Below are 23,513 nucleotides of genomic sequence, written 5' to 3'. Positions count from 1 at the left end.
ACTTAAAACGCGTTTTCCCACACGTCTGTTCAGTTCACTGGCACCGCTGCCTGGCCACCGCCACACCTCTGGTGTAGGAAAGTGAAGGGCTGCGGGAGTCCCCTGGCGTCCCAAGGCGGAGGGAAGCCCTCGCAGCACGCATGCGCGCAGGGGAGCCGCCGGCCCCTCTTAAGAGGGGAGCGCAGCGCGCAGCCCGGCAGTCGGAGCTGGCTTGCAGCCGTGCAAGGCGAACGTGGGGCGGCAGCGCGCTCCTCCGCTCCCGTAGCCCGAGGGACTGAAACTTCCGTGGGCGGCTCCCACCGGAGCGCGCTGTCCGGGACGCACCCGCGACAGGGCGAAGGAGACGGGACGCGAGCTGCAGCGGGAGCCGGGGCGGGCAGCCCGCTGGCCCCGCGCCCAGCAGCAGCCGCGGCCGCCGCCAGCCGGGCGGGCTCCGGGACTGCAGGGGAGGTGCGGACACTTGCAGCGTCCCGAGCCGTGGCCGGAGCCATGAGGAGGATCGAGCCCGGGGCCGCGGAGCTAGAGCGCGGCCGGCCGCTGCACTTGCCGCCGGGAGCTCTGCGCGCACTGCCCGCTTCTTTTGCTGCTTCTCGCTCCGGAGGTGAATAGAGGGGAGACGCACCCCACTCGCGCGGGACTCCGACGCTGATACGCTCCAGCGGCGGCCTGGCTCCTGGTGGGCAGCGGAGCGTCCCCTCGGGGATGCACAGGGAAGGTCGGATCGCACTCCAAGCCTCCGGGAACGTTCCTTCCGTGATGCCGCTGTGAAGGCCGAGTGTAGCGGGGACCCGCTCTCTAGCAAGGAGGGATGACTTAGACCCTGGCTCTGCAGCCTGGGCGTCGCGACAGAGGGGAGTGGCCCGACCGGAAGGTCCCTGGCGTCATAACTTCTTGGGGAGATCTACGTCCTCTAGAGACATCACCTCCACCCAGGGCAGTGCCATGTGGGGCGGACGCGGCTCACCCACCACTTCTTCTGGGCACCGCGCGTCGCTGCTGCAGCTGCTGCTGGCCGCGCTGCTGGCGGCGGGGGCGCGGGCCAGCGGCGAGTACTGTCACGGCTGGCTGGACGCGCAGGGCGTCTGGCGCATCGGCTTCCAGTGCCCCGAGCGCTTCGACGGCGGCGACGCCACCATCTGCTGCGGCAGCTGTGCGCTGCGCTACTGCTGCTCCAGCGCCGAGGCGCGCCTGGACCAAGGAGGCTGCGACAACGACCGCCAGCAGGGTGTGGGGGAGCCAGGCCGGACAGACCGAGAAGGCCCAGACAGCTCGGCAGGTAGGGCGTCGGCGCCCAGGTGCAAAAGGGGAGGGCGGTTGCTTTGCCTGGGCAACAGGAACCCGGATGCTTGGAGATTTTAGGAAAGAGCCTGGGAGCAGCAGAGTCCAAGATTTTTTTTTTCTACTCATTAACTTTGTGTGAAGTGGGGCACAAAACTCGAGACAAAACTCGATGCTTCTGTTCAGGGTCCCTCCCTTCCCTTCCCTGTGTCACCAGTTTCCATGGGGCTTAATTTCTTGGGACTACCCAAAGAAATGGCAAGGGCGCACCCCCTCTGGAGAAGGCCTGACGTCCTCCAAGGGTTCTCCTTCAAGGATCCACAGAAGGAAGGCAGCTCTCGGTACTGGGGAACGCGGGGGGCGTGGGGCAGCTTCCCATGGGCGACAGACGCACTTTTCACATCCTAGGGAATCCAGTCTCTTCTAGATGAGGCAGTGCAGTTTTCAGTGACCACCCGGCCTCTGGGAATCTGGATTGGTCTCCTTAGGCGGACTTGATAGATGTGACATTGGAGCAGTGCCCAGCTTTGCTCACCGAGGCTTTGATTATTTAATAGTCAAAGCCAGATTTTGAAAATAAGCCTGTCAAATAATCTGGTAGATTGCATTTCCTCGTGAGACACGTACCCTCGGTGGAGAGGCTGCCTAATCGAGTGTGTGTGTGTGTGTGTGTGTGTGTGTGTGTGTGTGTGTGTGCGCGCTATCAACACGTAGGAGTGGCGTTGCCTGAGCCTTGGCATGGGTTGTTTCTGGTTGACGGTGCAGTCTCCCGCCCCTCAGCTCTTTTCAGAGGTATGCTCTTTTTGTAAGTTTGCTGCTCCCACTGCTGTACTGGTTTGAGTCTGAAGGGAGTACTGAGTTGGGTAATCCTAGAGGAGGTACCGTCTCAACTCCAGCTCAGCTTTACAGAGTGTGTGGTCTGGGAATAAAGCCTGGAGAAATGAGCCAAATGGCCACAGTAAGGTGTCTGTTAAGTTGGGCTTGTTAATATTTTCTAAAATGTCGGGATGGCATTGACCGAAGCTGGAGGCAGCAGCCTGCGCATACTGCCGGTGTTGGGCATGGGCATCCTTCACTCCCCGGCACCCTTCCCTCTACTCCTAAACCTTCCCTTTAAATCTCCTGCTCCTTTCCTCCTTTCCAAGCCCTTCCGCAGTGAAGGACAACTTGCCCAATTAAGCCTCTGGGGGCTCCTGGTAGCGCTGTATTCTTTACCCCTGTATAGTTATTTACACTTCCAATTAAAAATCCTGGAAAGAGAACAGTTATTTCTCCCCAAAACTCATTATGTGGGTTGAGACTGGTTTCAGCTAGTTTTTGCTATCATGTTGGAGGTAAAACTTATCTGTGTTGTTTTTTGTTTACCTCTTATAACATGCGGGGGCTGGTATCAATGTAGGGAATGAAATATTTATAGCGTGTGTAGGAGAAAGCCTGGCTTTCACGGCTCCCCGTCCTGGACGTGGCCCGCAGTGCTGGTGTAAGGAGAGCCGTCCAGCTGTGGGAGCCACCTGGGCTGCAGACGGCAGCAAGCCTTCCGGTCTGCTGAAGTGACCCTGAGTGGAAAAGTGGCTCTGCTCAGCAATGCCCACTGCTCACTTGTTCCGAACCTCTGAAATACGTTCAGTTGTAAGTCGTTATTTCTCTGTGGTTCTGTGTGGTATGTGAACAGCATGACTCCCAGAAAGTAGTCTGCAAAGGGTGTTTGCGATCTGACCTTTGAGGTACGGATGGGCTCCAGGCTGCCCCATCAGAAGTGCTGGTAATGGTACCTTGCCAAGGCTGGTGGGACTCAGGAATCCCTGGTGGATGGAATAGTTAGGGAGGGCTGGGCTTGGCTCAGTGGTAGAATGCTTCCTTAGCATGTGTGAGGCCCCAAGTTCAATTCCCAGCACCTCGCACCCACTCCCCACCCCTGCCAACAAAGGGAACTGAGTCAGGAACAAACGGGAAAATGCAGGTTTCTTGGGTGTAGGTAGAATTCCGCAGAAGTGGCCCGGAGGCTTTCTGCGGGCTCCTCCTGCCTGCTGGCGTCCTCACCAGGCTGTAGGAGCCCTTGCTAACGTGACTTGCTAGTCCCGTAGAGCTGCCATTGCTATGACTCCACAAAAATGTTTTAAATTTTTATTTATTTTAAAATATAATATATAATTAAAAATATATAGTAAGATAAAGGCTTACTTAATAGTGCAGGCTGGCCTGGAACTCATTGTGTGGCCTAGGCTGGCCTTGAACTCAAAACAGTTTTCTTGTTTCCATTTCCCAAGTGCTGAGGTTAGAGCTGTGAGCCACCGTGCCAGGTTCCCGGAAGGTTTTTCTGTTTGTTTGTTTTTTATAATTTTAAAATGAAGTTCATTACTCTTCTACTTTACTAACAGACTTTTATTGTTATTTTACGGTTTCATTTTTTCAGAATAACTCAATACCCACTGGCTTTTCCCATCCTTCCCTCTTCCCCCTCTTCCTCAGCCTCTGGTAACTATTTTTCTATTCTCCTCTTTGATTAAGCTGGGTTTTTAAGATTTGTGCACTTTAAAAATATTGAAAATAAGTCTGTCAAATAACTTAATAGATTGCATTTCCTCATGAGACATGTACCCTCAGTGGAGAGGCTGCCTATTATTATTTTTATTTTTAGCCATTGTGCGTGTGTGTGTGTGTGTGTGTGTGTGTGTGTGTGTGTGTGTGTGCGCGCGCATGTGCACGCGCGCGCGCGTGTGTGTCCTTCAGGCTTGGTGGCCAGAGCCTACATGTGCTGAGCCATCTCCGCACTGCCCCAGAGTTTGTTTGTTTATTTTTCCCCTTCCATGACCGCCTATGTCTTATTTCCTATTTGGAAATGAGAATGGTTCACAATCTGACCTAAGTTACTTGCTTTTTATTGTTCTGACTATAAGAAAAGAAACTTGTTAAAAAGTAAGGGCAAAAAGAAGTCAAGGGAATGTATAAAACTTCCTAGAAGAAAAAGGAAGATTTGGGGAAGTGTAAACTCATTTCCAATTAGACCCTGTGGCTTCCTGCTAGGAAAGACTTACATGTAGGCTGCTTTCCTACTGTGGGCTCATCTAGATCAAGCCTGTCCTTTGCCAACTTGGATAGGGCATCCGGTGCTGTGTTAGGGGAATCTAAGTGGAATGATGAAGTTTAGGTTCCGCGGGCCTCGCCATGCCTTCAGGGCCTCGGCTGCGTGTTTGGCCATGGAAGTTGCGTCTTGTGCACTGGTGACCTGTGACCAAGCTGACCCAGCCCTTGTGCTTCGTGTCTGAGTGCACGCACTGTTGATGCACGCCTGTCCCTGGCCTCTGCTGCTCACCGGGTTTTAGGGTATTCATATGTGAACCATAATGCCGTGTTTCTGCTCTTCCCCCAGTCCCCATATACGTGCCGTTCCTCATCGTCGGCTCTGTGTTTGTGGCCTTCATCATCCTGGGGTCCCTCGTAGCGGCATGCTGTTGCAGATGTCTGCGGCCCAAGCAGGATCCCCAGCAGAGCAGAGCCCCAGGGGGCAACCGCCTGATGGAGACTATCCCCATGATCCCCAGTGCCAGCACTTCCCGGGGGTCATCATCCAGGCAGTCCAGTACAGCTGCCAGCTCCAGCTCCAGTGCGAACTCGGGGGCCCGGGCTCCCCCAACAAGGTCACAGACCAACTGCTGCTTGCCCGAGGGAACCATGAACAACGTGTATGTCAACATGCCCACAAATTTCTCTGTACTTAACTGTCAGCAGGCCACCCAGATCGTACCCCATCAAGGGCAGTACCTGCACACTCCGTATGTGGGGTATGCGGTCCAACATGACTCTGTGCCCATGACACCAGTGCCGCCATTCATGGATGGCCTGCAGCCCGGCTACAGACAAGTCCAGCCCTCCTTTGCCCACACTAACAGTGAACAGAAGATGTACCCTGCCGTGACTGTATAGCTTGCAGGTAACCAAGTAGACTCCTTTATGAGCAAAACAGGGCCAGACTCTTGTGCCGGAAGTCTGCTCAAGTTGGTGGTTTTCATCGATGTTCTCCTAGATGACTTCATTTGCCTCTAACCTGTAAGGGGATATCTCCAGAACAGCGTTTCTGTGCATGTTTCCTGATTCAGAATGGAAAAACACAGCCCCTGGAGTCGCCACCTGTGTCCTCAAGTATGTGACAAATGCTTGAGCCCCTAAGTGCCCTTGAGGTGTGGCTGCCAGAGTCAGAGGTTGTATGATGTCATTATTTCTGTTTGTCTTAGCTGCACAGGAGAACACCTGTTACCTCCCCTTTACCTGGGCTGTTTTTTAAATCAGTGTTCAAGACTGAATGGAGATGTAAATAATATAATTATTATGAAAAGAAGCCAGTTTGAACTCGGACACCAGTCAACGGCCTCAGTCTTCCAGAGGCATGTCTTAATTTCATTGTAAAAGATACAGTTTGTCTATTTTCATGCTTTTTTTGGGGGGGGAGGCTATTTTGTGCTTTTTTTTTTTTTTGATAACCGTGTGTAGACATCTTATTATGAAGTGATTTTCTATGTTAAAGAGATGAAAAGAAAATGTACCTATCTAAAGAAGACATTGGGAATTCTAGGAGTGGAGGGGCAAATTCGCCCCTTTTCGATGGAGCCTTTTTATTTCCTGGCTCCACAGTGGCACCTGAGAAGTAATTTGATGCTTTTTTTATTGAAATCATGAGTTATTACCTGCTATGCTCCAAGTTACTTCTAACTTTGCCGCTTGATGTGGCCTGGGGCTTCCTTTTGGTCTGCTCGGTTTGGATTCCCTTGTCTAAATAGTACCAAGAGCAGGGAATTCGATGTGTGGATGAAGATCAATAAAAAAATGCAAAGAAAGGTACTTCAGAGATGCTCAGTATAGGTCATCAGCCATCATGAGGACCTCAGACGTGAACCACTTTGCAAATCAGAAGGCTTTTTTATACTCTTGTTATCAGAACGGTCTATTTTTCCAGCAGCAGGAGGAGCTCTGAAATCCAGAGACAAGTTCTCCAAGGAGACACGACTCCTGGGTCTCTTCTCCCAGTCTTCAGCAAACTCTGCAACCACTGCCGACATTTTAAGTTATCAAATTCAAGTGGATTTGTATGTTGATTACTTATGAAAAAAGGTTTAAATATGTATAAGTAAATTTTCAACTGCTAGCAAAGCCAAATTTTGTTAAATAACTGTGACGTTTGGTCTTCTATACATTCTACCCACAGCATCTTTCATCTAGTCTTCTGGTCATCTGTCCATCGTCTCATGATGTTAGTAACAATGTTACATTACTGTTGGCAACTGGTATCAACAGAGATAGGAATCAAAGATTTTTAATAACCAAAGCAGGAGAAAATCATTTTAAATTTTTAATAAATATTTTATGGTGTGAGTTCCTGGGGGAGTGTTTTCTTTATAATTAGTCATTGTTCATAGAACTCAGAATTGTAACTACTGCTTCTGGGACTGTGAGTTTTACTTAAGCAGTAGCTGGTATCTAGGAAGGTCAGATGTATTTGTGACAAACCTTGACACACAAAAGACGGTTCTTTGGGATCTCCTGTCATCGTGTTAATGCAAAGTTTAGGAACTGGCCCTCCGTAACAACATCTCAGAAACAGCCGCGGCTGGCGCTTCCCAAGTGCTTGAGCAAGCACAGGCAAAAGGCCTTATGTACACACTTATTTAGTATCACATCTATTTAGTGTGTATGTGTGTGCAAGGGAGGGGGTACATGTGTACAGGGGCACACCTATGGAAAGCTGGAAGACAATTTATGGAAGCCAGTTCTCTCCTTCCATCATGTGGCTCCCGAGGATCAGACACAGGTCATTGTCAGCCATGACAGCAAGCACCTTTACCCACTGAGCATCTCGCCAGCCCCAGACCTGGTTTATGAATACTGAGAGCTGAGTTCCATGGAATTACGACGTCACCAAATGGTTTCATCCCACCCCCTTCACCGCAGCCATCTCAAAGGGTAAAACGCAGTCTAAATGCTCTTGCTACAAAGCTAGGCCTAAGCCAGTTTTGCCCAGTGAGCTGTGTAGGTGGCCAACACCAGGACTTGGCATGATGCAGGGTAACCTCTGCATGAAACAAAGGATGGTAAGTGCTTGCTCATATGAGATTGTCTGAGTCTCTTCCCTTTTCTGGGTGGGGAAAAAGTAAGTTTTATTCAATGAAACGGGAGTTTTTGCTCAAAGAAGCCACCTAGCCTTTCCAAAGATGACGTCACCAGAAGCAATTGCTGAGCTTTTGAATTTTGGGAGGAGCTGGAGAGGGCTAGCAGGGTGGAAGTACAAATACTTAGTTCCAGTATGCCGTTCTTGTTCTCTTGGGAATATAAAAATTCTGAACCTCTATGATGTAATTTGCATTCGGTTGAAACGTTTTACAGTCTGTCTAAAAGGAGGCTCATTTGATGATGGAAAAATAGTCACCCATTTTCTCCTGTGTATAAGCCAGCCGCTTTTCTCTAGATTTTAGGAGAGAAAAAACAGATCTTTGCGAGGAAGAAGAAGCTAACCAGCTCGTCTATTGAAAAGTGTGGGCCTAGCATGGTGGCTCAGGCTTGGAATCTCAGCACTTGGGAGGCAGTGGCAGGGGACTGCAGTGAGTTCAAAATCAACCCAGCTCAGAGCGAGACGGCTCCAAACAAGTGAGAGCTGGGCTTGTCACTGGGATCCCAGCACTTAGGGTCTAAGGCAGGACGGTTTGAGGCTCCCATGGAGTAAACAGTGAAATGTCTCAAAAGCAAGACAAAAGGTAAGTGGAAACTCCACATCTTCCATTTCTACTGCAGGGGACAGTTAAAATGTGTCACTGTCAGTCTGGGATGTAACTTAATACTTCACTTGCCCACTCTGTGGGAGGCCCTGAGTTTCATCCCCAGCATCAAAAATTAATGACATCAGCATCCAGGGTGGTCAGCCCTCCAAGATGAATGTGATTCACAGGTTTATTCTGCAGCATGTGCCTGCTTTCCCCTTCTGTTTCTGGACAAGTTCCCACAGGTAACTTCTTCTCATGCTTTGAAGATTGTAGAGTTTTATTTCCTGAGTTGAGTGACCCATATGGTCCTTGTTTTGTTATAAACTAGGATCTATGATTCCCTCGGAACAAATGGCGATCAAGCCGTATGTCCGTTAATGCCCTGGACTGTGGGAGGGAGACTGAATGGTGCTCAGAGCTGAGGCCAGGAGGGCTTTGGAGCTTGATGCTCTCTCTCCTCAGGCAACCCCACCTTGAACCAGCGCAGTGACCTTTTTTACGGTGCCAAGCCCCCAGCACGCACATGCACAGAGATTCCTTGAAGTGGGTCAGCCAACTGATAAACGGCACACACGCTTGTTTTCGGTTGCTCGAGCCTCCCAGATGCCAAGGAATAAAGTTAATGGACTTTGGAGCTGTGGCTCCTGTTAACTTAGCCTGGTCAGCCAGAATGGCATTCCTGGAGTATGTGTGTTTTACTACGATACCCGGGGCAGACCTTTGTGTGTGACGTTAGAATCAGATCCTGCTGGAATCTGGAAGGAAAGTGGGCAGAGAAATCAGACTGCCCTGTTGGTCATTTGGGCAAAAAGCAAGTCTCCAAGCATGGGCTACCTTACAGGACTTCACTGAATTACTGCTGAATCAATAATGCGTCTGTATTAATGGCTCATCAAGCTTTCTGGAAGTTAAAAAAAAATCTGGTCACTTCCTGCTTATGCTTGTTCCACTTGCTTTTTGAGTAATAGAACAAAGCTGCCCAGTGTGGTGTGGGTAAAGGTCTTGAGCAGAAGACTCAATGCATGCAGTGGGCTTGGGCAGTTTTAGACACTTAAACATATTAGGCACCCAGAGGGAGGCCAGAGGGGCCTGGACAAGGCCACAGGGGGAGAGCTTGGTACTGGACTTTCACAGAGCTTCTTTCCCATGCTTAAAAGGGCAGGCCAGGAACACAAGGAGGGTTGAAAAAAGTCCAGAAGCCTCGTGTCCAGAGGACTGATGACAGCATGGGCGGGAACCTTCCTGAGTGCCCAGTGCCATGCCAGCGACACTGTCCCCTCCCCTCTCCCCCTGCATCCTCCACACACATCGGTCAACACGTCTTTGCTTTCTCAAAACTTTTCTTCATTAATTAAGAAGCACGGATTTTCCTTTGATTTGAGTGCCTTCCAGGGATTAAGAATTGGAAACTATGGATTCTCTTCCGACAACTGTGGCAATGACTCCCTGACTGTTTGGGGCCCTGATTTGCTGCCTTCTTTCTGGTCTGTTCTTCTGTGTAGGACCATTGATCAGTGGGAACCAGAAGAAAAATCCCTAGGAAAACCCTCAAGTTACTCATGTTAAAGACGTTGGGTGTAAAACCTCCATACTGTGAAAGAATGATTTGAGGGTTTGAGACAAGGTCTTCCATGTAGCTCAGGCTAGCCTGGAACTCACTATGTAGTCCAGGCTGGGCCTCAAACTTCTGGCAATCCTCTTACTTCAGCTTCCCATGTGCAGGGATTGCATTACAGGGATCACACCAATTTCAGCTGTAACACTGTAGTCTTGCCTGAGGATTTGGCTCTGACAGTCATTTTATTTCCTACAGCTTCATCTTCCAAATGTCTTCAACATTTACACCCAGAACTAAGGGACCTAGACTCAAATCATAAATGTCCAGAGCAAGAAACTAAAAACTAATGCTCTAAAAAAACCTTCTACATGAAAAATGCTGGTAGCATTTTAAGACTGACTTTAAACATAAAACATACATCTCGAAATGTAGGGCATTTAGAAAAATCATTCCTTAATGGTATAGTTTTGAATCAAGAGACTGAACAACCATAAGCCACTGATTGTCATCTGTAACTATAATATGAAATTGCTATGTGCATATGCATGCATGCACTCACTCCAAGAGATTCCAAGCACAGTGGACTGTGTATACTTGGGTGGCTCACGCAGGACTCTTCAGTGCTTAGTATACTTGGACCCTCTCAAGATCAGGCAAAACCAATTTAGAATCATTTCTACTGCATGCCCAGTGCCTCTGATGAGAGCCTAGTCTCTCTGAACCCGAGGATTGTAATTCTCACCTCTGGGGGACAAAAGAATATCTCATAGCATGCACCAGCTGTACCCATACACACACACACTCCAGCTCCTATTTAGATGTGTTTTTATCTGTTCAATATGGAAAAATACATATATTTATGTAAACAAATACACCAGAGAAAGAACCCTAGAAGTAATGGGGCAAGGTTCTTATTTTTTTTTCCCCACTAGCCAATCAATAATGTTACATTTTGTCTGGGCTAACCTAAATGTCTTGTTTTTCAGCTCTCTGTCCCTTGGTCAGTACTTTCTCTGTGATACACCTGGTGGGCCAGTCTTGTTTCTTTACACTATGGTTTTATAACCCACAGGGGTTCTCTCATCCCTGGGTCTCTCTCTAGCATGGCCGGTCATCTGAAGCCTTCTCTTGAATGGATCTAGATTCAGGAAATCATACAGTAAGAGCCGGGCTGGGGCTGAATGCTGGAACCTTTGACTAAAATGCAGTTGTGTTCCAGCAACACACACACACACACACACACACACACACACACACACACACACACACACCATACCACATGTCCTCTCCCCAATTACTTTACATTCTGAAACATTTAATTTTATCATTAATTTAAATTTTGATTGACAGTGAATCACTTCATTTAACTTTCCTATCGAGTTAATTACATTCACACACAACAAGCACACAATTTTAACTTTCTCAACAAACCATCACTCAGGTAAATGAGTTCTCTTCCTCAGGACATGAGCTGTGCCCGAAATTGAGCCTCAGATATATGAAATTACACAATGTGGAATCTTTTGTTTTGTTTTTTTTCGAGACAGGGTTTCTGTGTACCCTGGCTGTCCTAGGACTCACTCTGTAGACCAGGCTGGCCTCGAACTCACAGAGATACACCTGCCTTTGCCTCCTGAGGGCTGGGATTAAAGGTGTGCACCACCACTGCCCAGCAGCACAGAATCTTTTGTCTGTTTTTCCTTCCACATTATGACTACTGTTGTATAGAGCAATGGTTTGTGTCTTTTAATTGTGGTGTGGTATTCCATTGTAGAACTCCTGCCTAATTATCTATATTACTGTTAATGGACATTTGGGATATTTTCCATTTTATGTGTTCAGGAACAGTTTAAACTGCCTCTAGGAGAACGTGGCATTTAGCTCCCACAGATGGTATTCCAGGGCCTGGATTGTCATATCTCAGGATGCTTGTTTAGAGCTTAGCAGCTGGCCACTTCTGACACTTAGGGCCTTTGGGGAAGCAACAGTTACAATTTGAACAGCAGATGAAGATGAGGGTGTGCTGTGGGATGTTCTGTATGGCAAATGTGTTGCTCTGATTGGTCAATAAATAAAACACCCATTGGCCATTGGCTAGGCAGGAAGTATAGGTGGGACAAGGAGGAGAATAAAGCTGGGAAGTGGAAGGCTGAGTCAGAGAGACACTGCCAGCCGCCACGATGAGAAACAGCATGTGAAGATGCCGGTAAGCCACGAGCCACGTGGCAAGGTATAGATTTGTGGAAATGGATTAATTTAAGCTGTAAGAAAAGTTAGCAAGAAGCCTGCCACGGCCATACAGTTTGTAACCAATATAAGTCTCTGTGTTTACTTGGTCGGGTCTGAGCGGCTGTGCTTACAGGGGCAAGCAGCAGACAGGTGGGACTGGCAGGTGAGAGAGATTTGTCCTGACTGTGGGCCAGCCAGGAAAACTCTAGCTACAAGGGTGTGTGTGTGTGTGTGTGTGTGTGTGTGTGTGTTTGTGTGTGTTTGTGTGTGGCTTTGGTGCTGGAGATGGAACCCAGAGCCTCCCCGATGCAAAGTAAGTGTTCTACCACCGAGCCACATTCTGGCCCAGGCAGAAAGACTTTTGTTTTGTTTTTTGGTTTTTGAGACAGAGTTTCTCTGTGTAACAGCCCTGGGTGTCCTGGAACTCACTCTGTAGACCAGGCTGGCCTCAAACTCACAGAGATCTGCCTCCTCTGCCTCCCAAGTGCTGGGATTAAAGGTGTGTGCCCAGTGTCAGAAAGTTGGGGAGAAATCAAAAACAATTTCTCTGCAAATAACTTAGAATAGTTCAAATCAAAACATATTTTTAAAAAATTCAGAGTATATGGGGAGGATGTGAGCCTCATTCAACCCTGTGAACAACTCTAAAACAATGTTACAGAAACTGTTGGGGGAAGGCCATTAAGACCCAGGGCTCAACAGGAGATGGTGGCAGTCAGTCCAGCGGGGCACCCTCACTTTAAACAGCTGCCACTCTGGACTTCCAAGTCCAGGGCACTTAACTGCATCTGATGATGAAGGTTTCAGGTCAGTCTTCAAGAATTTTACATAATTTTACTTATGTGTATGACATACTGTTAATGAATAAATAACCAAGAGCTGGCCCAAGTGGGTTTGGTGTAGGCGGAATTAAAAGGGAAGGGTTTTAGCCTCTTTAGCCTCCGTTGATAATACTGATTGTGATGGTTAGTGCTGTCAACCTGACAGGTCCCAGAATCACCTGGGAAGAGTCTCGATGAGGGATTTTCTACACTAGGTTGGACTGTGGGTGTGTCTGTGAGGGATTGTCTTGATTAAGTCAACTAGTCCACTGTGGGTGGGGCCATTCCTTAGGTCCTGAACTTTGTGGAGCAGAAATCACGCTGAGCACAAACAAGCTGGTACACACTTACTTCTGTTCCTGACTGTGGATGTGATGTGACTAGATACTTGAAGTGCTCGCCTTGCCTTCCCCACAGCGACGGACTAAGAACCGGAACTGTAGCTGAAATAAACCCGGTTCCCCTTACGTTGCTTTTGGTCAGGCTGTCTTATCACAGCCACAGAAGCAAAACTGGAACACTGACTGAGCATCCCTTATTAGAAGCATCTGTCACCAGCAGTGTCCTAGAAGGGAGCTTTGCAGCACCCTTTTAAAATAATGTTGTAAATGAAATAAAGTTCCAGAGTGCATTTTATTTCCACTTGTGGCATCATATCAGGTTTTTGAAGTTTTGGGTTTGGATGCTGGGGCCATAGATAAGTGGTAGAACGCTTGCCTAGCGTGTGGGGTCTCTGCATTTGACTCCCAGCACTGTGGACTGGAGGGAACAAGGAAAGGATGATAATGGCAGCCAGCATAGAGGAGGACCTTTGGGTTTTCAGAATAGATTTATGGAACATAGACCTGTGAAATAACACCACCAGGCTGGGATGCGGCTCGGCGGCAGAGCACTTGCCTAGAAGGCCCAGGGCCTTGGGTTTAATCCCTACATCGGAAGGAGAGGGTAAAATGCCTGTGTCGTGAGTTGATGCTGTTCCTGATGGAGTTTGAACATCTCCCTCCCAGTTTACAGGAATTCAGATGCCCATGTCATGAGTTGATGCTGTTCCTGACGGAGTTTGAACATCTCCCTCCCGGTTTACAGGAATTTGGAGATGAACCGGGAGGAAGGGAGGACTCTTCTAGATACAGTTCTTTCCTTTGACTGACACATCAAAACCTGGTGTGGCCTTTTCTCATGAAGAGGCCTGGCTGCAGTAACTTCTTGTGGGCACAAAAGGACATTCCAAAATGAAACACAGTCCAGTCTTCTGCTTTAACCAAAGGTTTATTTGAAATGGGTTTGTGCAGACATACGCCGGTTAACAGGATTGGTCAAAACCTAATCAATAAAACCAATGTACAAGGAGACATCATGGGCATGGATTCCCTTCCGGGAGGGAGACTGACCTCATACCACCATACTGCTGTCACTTAACAACCAGCCGACATTAACAGCACTGAAAATCATTACACTTCCGGAGGGAAGGAAAACTTGCACCTATCACGGATGCGCTCACTTTTCTCCTGGGAGGCAGTCTAACATGACCCCCAGCCAGCTTCCCTCTGCATGGCTAGGTGAAGGTCTGTCCTTGGTAAACAGTATTTGAGCAATCTCAGAACAGATCTAACAGGAGCCAGGGGGCACATGGGGCTTTGCTTACATGAGAGTCACACCCTCCCCATAGGCTCAGTAGGATGTGGTTCTCTACCCTGTGGCTGATCCTCGCTGTGCACATGCTGCCTTTGCTCTGGGAAGGAGGCACAGAAGGAGGAGCCCTGGTGCTGGTCGTCGGCAAGGAGGGAGAGGGAGCGGGAGGCTCAGGCTTTACATAGATTTTATGACTGGAACACCAGACAGGTCTTTACCAGCACAGGGATCTTGTTGTAATTGCCATGGGATAATTGTACATAGTTATGGGCTGTGCTGCCGGGATCTTGCTGGAAGGGGAGAAACTCCATGACCAGGCAGGTTTCCTTTTTTTTTTTTTTTGTAAATTGGTGTCTGCTGCTTGCCCCTGTAAGCACATACCAGCTACCTCTAGGAACACAGCTGGATCCAGTCCAACCCCACGGCAAGCGGGTCACCCCGCCTGCTCTTTAGCCCCCCCCCCCTTTTTCCCACACAGGAAATCAGAAACTCTTCCCTGCACAAACCTTTTATTTATCTTATTTTATAGGACCTTGCTTGTGGCCCAGGCTGGCCTCCAACTCTTGATTCGCCTGCCTCAGGCTCCAGAGTGCTGGGATCACAGGCACGTACCACCAGGAAGGGCTCCCGGCTTTTGATAAGCCCTCCTGACCTCTGCCTCCCAGGGCAGGATGGTTTGGGTGGTGATGCTGTTTCAACTTTTTTCTTTCTTCCCATCTCTGCCATAAATCACAGCCACCTGACACTTTGTTCCTGATTTCTCCAACAAACAGGTCTCCTTCCTCTCTTCCTAGCCAGGTCAGAAGAAATGCCTGTGGGCTAATCCCGTGAGCATGTTTTTCTTGGTCTGATGCCTGGGAGAGGGAGAGGAGTCGATATCTCAGGCAGCAAGAGCAAGAGCTTGTCATCTGAACAGGAGCCGGCCTGGGTGGAAAAAGAATCAGTCCTTTGTCTCCTCTCCCTGGGGATGGCTGAGGTGTTCCCAAGGCTAGGCTGGGCTGGGGGGTGGGGTGACCTCTCACCTCTTTGCTCATGGCATTGGTTCGCAGTTTCTGACCACTTGGATTTATGCTGCTTCCATACACCCTCCTCTTCCTACGCAAGAAATCACTCATCCTGGGTCAATGGGGGAAGCTTTAAAAAAGCCAGGGCGCACACAGTCTGAGACATGGTATTCGGTGAAGATCATGGAAGGGGAAAAGTTGGACATGGATGCTGAGAAAAAACGTGCACGAACCAAGGGTACCCTACACCATGTTGAGTGCTGGTCTCACTCTTTTAGGCACACATAATAGTGCCATTGTGGGAATCTTGGGCCTCTACCTCTGTTGCCCATGGGAAAGCCTTCATGATGACCTTCAATTAAGGCTAGCCTGAGTTAATATCCCCCTACTGTACGGACACAGACAACAGCCTTGAAGCCAACACAGAATCACCCACACAGCCAACTGATGTGCACTTTCTTATTTTGAGGGGCCTTTATTTTAGCTTTCCCATTGTTGTTACATTGGTTGATTGAAGCATGTTCATGCAGAGAAGATGACATCTGTTCTGTTTATTTTTTTGAGACAGGGACTTCCTATGTAGCCCAGGCTGATCTTTAATTCTTATTCGTCAGCTTCCTGAGGGCTGGGATCACAGGTGTACACTGTCACACCAGATGGCATGCCATCTTTTGATTTGACCTGATAAACCTATTTCTTTATTAAGTTATCACTTCAGATCTGTCTGGTCAGTTTCCCTGTTCAGTTTTTAAAGACCCCAGGAGATGAAGGCTACATTTCAGATGCTGAGGCTAAATCACTCCTTGAATGACTTTGGGACAATGACCCTGGGCAGTAATTCAAACCCTGGCCGAACTGTGCAGTCCTTTCACATGCTCCAAACAAAGGCTGCCTCATCTGACAGCAGAGCTGCTGCAGACTCTAGACTTATGGCTTAAGACAAAATCCCAAGACACAAATAGCTGATGGAAAATTATCTTCCTTAGGATTCAAAAGAAAAGCTCATTACTATAACAAATGAGAGATTATGGATGTTAGCTTTCTTTATTTAAAAAAAAAAATCGACCTGAAAGCCTATATATCCATTTACATATTCAGACTCTTGTTATCTAGTTTCGTTTAAAACAAAACAAAACAAATAAAAACATTCCCTCATTGGGAACATACATAGCTCAATGGCAAACACTAGCCTAGCATTCACAAGGCCCTGAGTTCCATCCCCAGCACAGCACAACAAACATATAATAAAACGCTTTTCAGGAGGCAAAAAGGGTCAGATGTTCAAGGGTAGCTTCAGCTACATAGTGAGTTCAAAGCCAGCCTGGACTACAGAAGAATTTATCTCAAAACAACAACAAAACCATTCATTGCTTCTTGATTAGTCAGTATTGATTTTCGCTGTGCGTACTTGAAGGCTTGTCAAAGGAAAGAAGATGCCCAGAGGGGCTCTGCTGAAGCCCAGGTTCACCGTCACTTTCACCAGAGCAGTCAGATACCTCACCTCTCATGTCTTTGTTTTTGTGTTTGCATGAGTGTTGGGAACTGGGGAAAGTAATACTGATCTAGAAATCTGGAATATTCTGCACCGAGACAGAGCAGACACAGCAGCTCTGCTTCCCGGAATATCACACAGTAAGTAGACCCCGACCAGCTAGGCAGTACTTCCAGACTGCCTGGTGGACTTGAGCAGGGTATTGCCTCCAATGATAGTGTGTGCTGTCCACACGGCAGTCAGCCCTATGGATGTGAGGGGAGTAGAAGAACCCAGAACTAAGTAGAAAGGATACTGGCTGTGCTGTTTACAGTTTCAAGAACAGGATCCAGTCATACAGATGAACCTTCTGTGAGCATCCTTAGCCCTAGACCCATCTTAGCTCAATCCAGAGGCAGGCCTGGAAGTGCTGACCACATGTGACCTGCCAGCCCAAGAGTCACAAACCATGTGATGGGAGTGACATGTCCCACATGACATCTCCACTGAGCTGACAGCCAGTGTGTGCAACCTAGTCCAGTCCACTCTGTTCCCCAGGGAGGGGTTGTGTGTGAGACATTCTGACCTCAATTTAAAGACAGGACAAATGACATGACTCCCCAGTGGGCCCTGCATAAATAGTATACATCACACACCATGACAGCTGCTTTGCCTAGAAACCCAATTTAGTCATTTGGCTAGGGGAAAGCTTAATCAAGACAGAAAAAAATAGAAAACATCTCTCCCAGAAATGTTTTCTCCTGCCTGTATACCTCATTATTGTGGAGACTGTTTAGTCTACTTCTCAAAAGAAGAAAATATGCTCCAGGAAAATGCACACTGTACTGTAAAGTCCAAAGACAAGAAAACAAACAAACAAAAAAACCCCAAACAAACACTTTCATTCACTAATCTGATTTAATAGCCTTCAAGTTCAAGAGTGGGCTAAGTATCTGACAAAAAGTTGGATTTTAATTCCATCTTTCCAAATGGGTTTAGTTCCCAGATGTAAATGACTAGTGGGGCCTGGGCATCCTCTCTTCCCCTCCCAACATGGCAGCCTCAGCAAAACAGATGATTCAGAAGGGAAGACCATTTCCCTAACAGACTTTCTGGTTAAGGATGGCGGGAGGAAGCACCTAGGTCCCCAAACCAGTCAGCTGGGCTGATGAAACAGATGATCTGGAAAGAGATGTGTCAACAACTCGGCATAGTAATGATGACGGTGTTTATAGGGCACCTCTAATTGACTGTTCTGTCCTTTTTACTGCTCCATGGGCTGCTCAGGAACCAAATACCCACCAGAGCTGTCTTCCCAAATCGCCACCCTACACCGTTTTCCTAAGGAACCTGCCCTATGATGTGACAGAAGACTCTGCTAAGGAGTTCTTTAGAGGATGAGATATCAGTGCAGTCCACTTGCTGTGTGAACCCAGCAATCCAGACAGGTTGAACGGTTTTGGCTATGCAGAATTTGAGGACCTGCATACTCTGCTCGGTGCGCTGAGTCTCTAGGTAACAGGAGAAATTTGAGTTGCTGATCAAGCACTGGATACAGACAGGGGTGATTATTCTTTTGGTCAAGATAGAAATTTAGATTCTAACAAAACAGACACAGACCAGATGACCCATCCTGCTGCAGACAGCTTTGAGGACTACCATCCAGAAGAGGTGACGGTAGCTTTGGAGACAAGTGTTGAGATTCAGAGCGGTATCAGGATGGGTTTCAGACAGGTATCAGGACAGCCCATGCTGAGATGTGGGGGCCAGGATGCTGTGATGACCAGGGCAGCAGAGACTATGACCAAGGCTATGACCCCAGGATAGGCAGAAGAGCATTTGGTAGTGGGTACTGTAGGGTTGGTGACTGCAGAGGAAATAGGGACCGCTATGAAGACAGGTATGACAGATAGGGCGGTCAGTCATGGAGCTCCAGGGATGATTACTCTTGGGACAATTATAGGCATGATGACGGAGGTCTGTCCCCCGACAACCCCAAACGGAATCGAAAAACTTGGAGTATTCCCAAGGAAGATGATTCCTCTGCTAGTTCCTCCCAGTCCAGTCGAGCAGCTTCTATCTTTGGAGAGGCAAAGCCTGTTGACACAGCTGCTAGAGAAAGAAGCTGAAGAGGGACCACGGAAGTGGCAGGAGAAGTTGCACCGTCAGCTGGATGAACCAAAACTAGATGGCTGACCCTGGAGGAGACACCAAGTGGGCCAAGGGAAGAAACTCAGAACGGTCGAGGACAGGAAGTGAGTCATCACAGACCGGGGCCTCAGTCACATCTGGCAGAATTACATGAGAGAGAGAGAGAGAGAGAGAGAGAGAGAGAGAGAGAGAGAGAGAGAGAGAGAGAGAGATCTCTAGAAAAATGAAACACTTAATAAAGAAGGCTGTCACTTTCCAATCTCGAAAGCTGAACTTGATTGGCCTCTAAAGGTCATGCTAGCCCCTGTGTGGGTAAAGCGACACTCGAACCTTCCTACTCCATTTCAGAGGTCAGACACAGAGCAGCAGTCCCGGACAAGTGACAGAGGGAAGCAGCTCTGTCTGGCTCAGCCTTGTGAGGAAGGACCAGCAAGGAAAGAAGAAAATAAAGTAGATGGGATGAGTGTCCCAAAAGGCCAGAGTGGGAACCCCAGCTGTGGTCCTGGAGATGGGGGGAACACAGACCACTGGAAGGGGTTGAGGAAAGATTGCAAAAGGATCAAGACGCTAGAGCTGCACCTGAGCCAAAGTGAGGAGAATTCAGCCTCCAAGCTCAGTTCTGCAAGCAAGTATGCTGCTCCCTCCATGGATGGTAAAGATGGGAAGGAGGGAGACAACCGCACTGAGTGGATTTCCATGTCCTGTGCTGTCTTCTAATCTCACTATCTACCCTGGAGCATTCAAGGGCAAATTAAACTAGTCTTGCAGATCCTACTTTGCCCCTTCTAAACACTGTCCTGTCTAAACTTTCAAATATGTCCGCATTCTTTCAAAACCTTGTCACTCTGGTCATCTCCTGTCTCAATGACAGTGGTAGCCTCCCCAAAGCAGTCTCTGTAAGTCACACACCTGATCTCACAGGCATTTTGTCTTGGCCACCAGAAGCTGCGGCCTGAGGCATCACTGTTTTTCTCAAGTGAACCGGCTCTGGGGTGTCTCTGATTCCTGCCCCCATGACTTTGTTGTTCCTGAAGCTTCGCATCTCCCCCCACCCCCACTTAGAAGGCAGAGTACTTCAATCGATAGACTTGGGTGGTGAATAGGGGGTGTGTAAATGAGGAGAGTTGAGTTGGAGGCTGTCAGCCTTGATGGGGTGTTTTCAGGTTTCTGTAGGTTTCCTTCACGGAAGCCCGTGCTAGTGCTTGGGTTTATAATGTGACCCATGCTGTGAGGTTTTCTACTTAAGAGGGTTGGTTTCGTAGCTTCCCTCAAGAATAAAGGCTAATGCAAAGAACTGTTGAATAAGGTCCTGGCTTCTCTCGCAACACAGTAGCCTGGCCTGTCTGCATTGATGTGCCCCTTTGTAGAGGTCAGCTTCAAAGATGGCAGGTTTCCTTGTTGCAGGAAGTCAGGGTACTACGGACAAATGAGACCTTGGTCGTAATGTGCACGCTCTAGGTCGGCTGTGCAGGAGTGTTGGTTTAGTGGGCTGCAGCAGTGGGCACAGCAAGGACTGCTCCAGCGGGCTTGACTGGCTGGTAGCTAGGAAGTGGGCTTTTAGAGAGAGACCCACAGATGACCGGGTTTTTAAGAAACCGTTGGTTGAGGCCAGGCGGTGGTGGTGCACTCCTTCAATCCCAGCACTCAGGAGGCAGAGGCAGGTGCATCTCTGTGAGTTCAAGGCCAGCCTGATCTACAGAGTGAGTTCCAGGAAAGGTGCCAAAGCTACACAGAGAAACCCTGTCTTGAAAACAAAACAAAACAAAAAACCCCAACAAAACAAAACAAACAAAGAAAAAAACCCGTTGGTTGTAGACAACAAAGAGGTCATTTGCCCTCTTCAGGTCTCTTTCTCTTCCAGACAGTTGCATCTAAAGGAAAGCTGCTGTGCCCCACTCTCCTACTTGGCTCCTCTGTTAAAATAAAAGCAGGGGCCAACTTATACTTTCCTGAATACATGCAAAATTTGGGCAGAAATATTTTCTAGGAAAATGATTTGTAATCTGTAGACATTACTTGGGGGATGTCTTGAGTTGTAAAATCCCATCCTTAGGGTTGAGGGTTTGGTGTGGGATTTTTCCCTCTTCAAATCAATCTAGTCTTTAAAGTTGAAAGAAACAAAGAGAAAGAATGAGAGAAAGAAAGGAGAAAAAAAACAGAAGAAAGATAAAGAAGGAAGGAGAGAGAGAGGGAGGGAGAGAGAGAGAGAGAGAGAGAGAGAGAGAGAGAGAGAGAGAGAGAGAGAGAGAGAGATGTAGTTGGAGAGCCTAGGGCACATCCCGTTGGTTTTCCTCTTCTCTCCCCAGTTCTGCCCCCACCTCTCTGGATAAGATGGACACCATGGCTGGCCCCACTGATCTGAGGCACACTTCCTGCTGTTTCTCCCACATGGGACAGTCTGCCAGGATTCCAGCTTGCTGGGCACACTAGATTTTTCACTCGCCTCAAGGAGCAGAGAGGTCACCTCCAAGATTCTTGCTAATTGTACCATCCTGCCTCCCTTCAAACCATGCCAGTCACTTCCTAAGTGAGAATCAGTTTTCTTACTCAATGCAAATCATCACCAAGGTTTTTCTTCGGTGCCCACCCATCTCTGATGTTCCCAAAGTAAAGGATCAGGAAGCAAAGCATAGCATCTTTTCTTCCCAAATGCAGCACTTTGGACCGCTCAGCCAGCCCAAATGCTGCTTTCTTTCTGAAGCTAGCACACATCCCTGGTGGTATGGTACCACTTTACCTAGTAACAGGTGCCCAGAGGTATTTACTTTAAGCCATCCAAAATTCTGGTTTGGCAGCCAAAATAAAGGGAAGAGAGAGGCCCACATTCTCTGAGAGCCCCCAGTTCTCACATGCAGGTTTAGGGCATCCAGTTTCTGTTCCAGTTCAGAGTAGGGGCCTTCAGTGGACAAAGCTGGGAACTGACACTTTCCTTCCTTGTTTTTATAGCCCAAGCCACTGTTCAGAAAGAGGCCCTTGGGCCTAAATCTTGCTGGATACAGAAAGGAGACCACATTAATATTTTTAACAGTTACGATCTTGAAAATATTTGGAATTGTTTCCATTAGAAGTGTATGGTGCTGAATGGGGTAACTCACACCTATAATTCTAGTAAGCTGGAGGCTGAGGATTGCAGAAAGTTTGAGGCTAGCCTGGACAACAAAGTGTGTTCAAGGCTAGATTGGCATACAGTGTAAGACTTTGTCTCAAGAAAAATCAACCAAACAAAATGTCTGCAGGAGCAAGGTCTGGTTTCTGCTATAGTGTACACGGGCTGATCGCTACAACTGTCTATCAAGAGTAGGACTTGAGAACTTCCATGTCCTCCGGGTCTGCCTCCTGAGTCTCGTGTCCTTTGTCAACTTCCAGGGAGATCTGGGCTCCTCTTCCTCATCACTCTCTGCCCTGTGCTTACCCGGCCCCCAGCTCACCCTGGCTCTAGAATTTCAGAGTGACAGTTTTTTTTTTTTTTCTCTTCAGTGCACAGACACCATCACACACTCACTTCCAAACTGGAGAAAGTCTAAAATGTGCTTCGAGCATCCAGGGAGCAGGGACCGACTCTGATTCTGAGAGGCTGCCAGAGGCCCAGCTCAGGAGTGGTCTGCAGAGCCTGCCACCCTCACCCACAGGATCCCATCAGAAAAAAGACAGCTGAGTATTGAGGCCAGGTATGGGACAGCCACTTCTCTTCAGTTATGGAGCTAACGGGCAGCAGTGGGGGCAGGGCAGGGTGGGATGGGGCTGGGCGAGAAGAAAGATTCTGACACCCATATCTGAACGTATAGAGGAACAAAGACACACAGAACCTGGATGGGTGGCTACCAGCTGTGAGGCACCGCCCCCAGGGGCCAGCTGGACAGGTCTGAGGACAAGAACCCAGGGTAGCAACAGTAAGACCGGAGGCGTGCACCTGAAATGGGCGCGGAAGGCATGGAACGCTGGCTGATTGCCTTGCTGGGACTGGGGCTTGAAACAGCCAAGGAAATGTTCTCCAGTTTGTCCCTCAACCGTAAGTTTTTCTGATTTCACCGCAATCAAGAAGTTTACGCCAGCTTCACACAAACGAAACAGGAATCCAAGTGAGTGAGCAATCTGCAGAAAGCGAGGTTCGTATGATCTGTGCATGCACCGAACAGGAAGTGGACCCTGCTCCAATTACACAGGACTGGTCTCTGGTAACATAATGCCCCTTTCCTCTCTCCCAGAACCACTAGTATTGATGTTTTAGCACTGGTGAAACATGGTTTTTAATTTCACACCTCACAGAGCCCAGCTGAATGCTTCATAACAACGGAAACGTTGGGCCAAGCGCGGCAGACAAGCTGGGAGAATAGCTTCCCCTGATGCCTGTGTCCTGGGACTGCAAGGGGACAGACAGCTGCTAACAAACTGGTCGGCTAAGGCCACAGAAATGTGTTTTCTGGTGTTGGGCTGCGGGTGCCAGTCTCTCCTGACAAAACTGTGTTAACACTGCGTGCAACAAACTGAATCTCTTTCCCTGGAGCAAAATCGCCTCTTATTTCTTCCTTGACTTCTTTTTGGTGGTGTCATAAGCACGAACTATTTCCTCCTGGGTAACAGCTCCGTGTTCTTCTTGAGAAAAGGCATACCCGTCTACGG

At 48.3% G+C, this 23,513-nt stretch overlaps 2 protein-coding genes and 1 pseudogene across 6 annotated transcripts in view; 2 read left to right on the top strand and 1 right to left on the bottom strand.

The window, feature by feature from the left end:
• Window positions 1-221: 221 nt before the first annotated feature.
• Shisa2 (shisa family member 2) lies at window positions 222-19,125 on the top strand. Its single transcript, XM_052733062.1, has 2 exons — window positions 222-1,276; window positions 4,649-19,125. The coding sequence occupies exons 1-2, from the start codon at window positions 943-945 to the stop codon at window positions 5,200-5,202; spliced, it is 888 nt and encodes a 295-aa protein (XP_052589022.1). The 5' UTR covers window positions 222-942; the 3' UTR covers window positions 5,203-19,125.
• Window positions 7,999-19,125, top strand: LOC128106417 (eukaryotic translation initiation factor 4B-like; annotated as a pseudogene).
• Atp8a2 (ATPase phospholipid transporting 8A2) overlaps window positions 13,886-23,513 on the bottom strand; it is a 563,932-nt gene continuing 554,304 nt past the window's right edge. For all 5 annotated transcript variants that reach the window (XM_052733058.1, XM_052733056.1, XM_052733061.1 and 2 more), the window contains exon 37: window positions 13,886-23,507. In XM_052733058.1, coding sequence (XP_052589018.1) covers window positions 23,410-23,507 — 98 coding nt within the window. In that variant the 3' untranslated portion in view covers window positions 13,886-23,409. The remainder of the gene's footprint in view (window positions 23,508-23,513) is intronic.

The sequence above is a fragment of the Peromyscus californicus genome, unplaced genomic scaffold (assembly GCF_007827085.1).
Source record: "Peromyscus californicus insignis strain IS unplaced genomic scaffold, ASM782708v3 Scaffold_12__1_contigs__length_115047231, whole genome shotgun sequence".
Taxonomy (NCBI): domain Eukaryota; kingdom Metazoa; phylum Chordata; class Mammalia; order Rodentia; family Cricetidae; genus Peromyscus; species Peromyscus californicus.
Note: the sequence above shows the minus strand (reverse complement) of the source record. Positions and strands in the feature narration are given on the sequence as shown.

Bases quoted from the DNA above. Each gene is read 5' to 3' on its own strand.
- Shisa2 (XM_052733062.1), top strand. From the start codon at position 943: ATGTGGGGCGGACGCGGCTCACCCACCACTTCTTCTGGGCACCGCGCG. The intron at 1,277-4,648 runs GTAGGGCGTCGG...CTCTTCCCCCAG, and splicing joins AGGCCCAGACAGCTCGGCAG to TCCCCATATACGTGCCGTTC.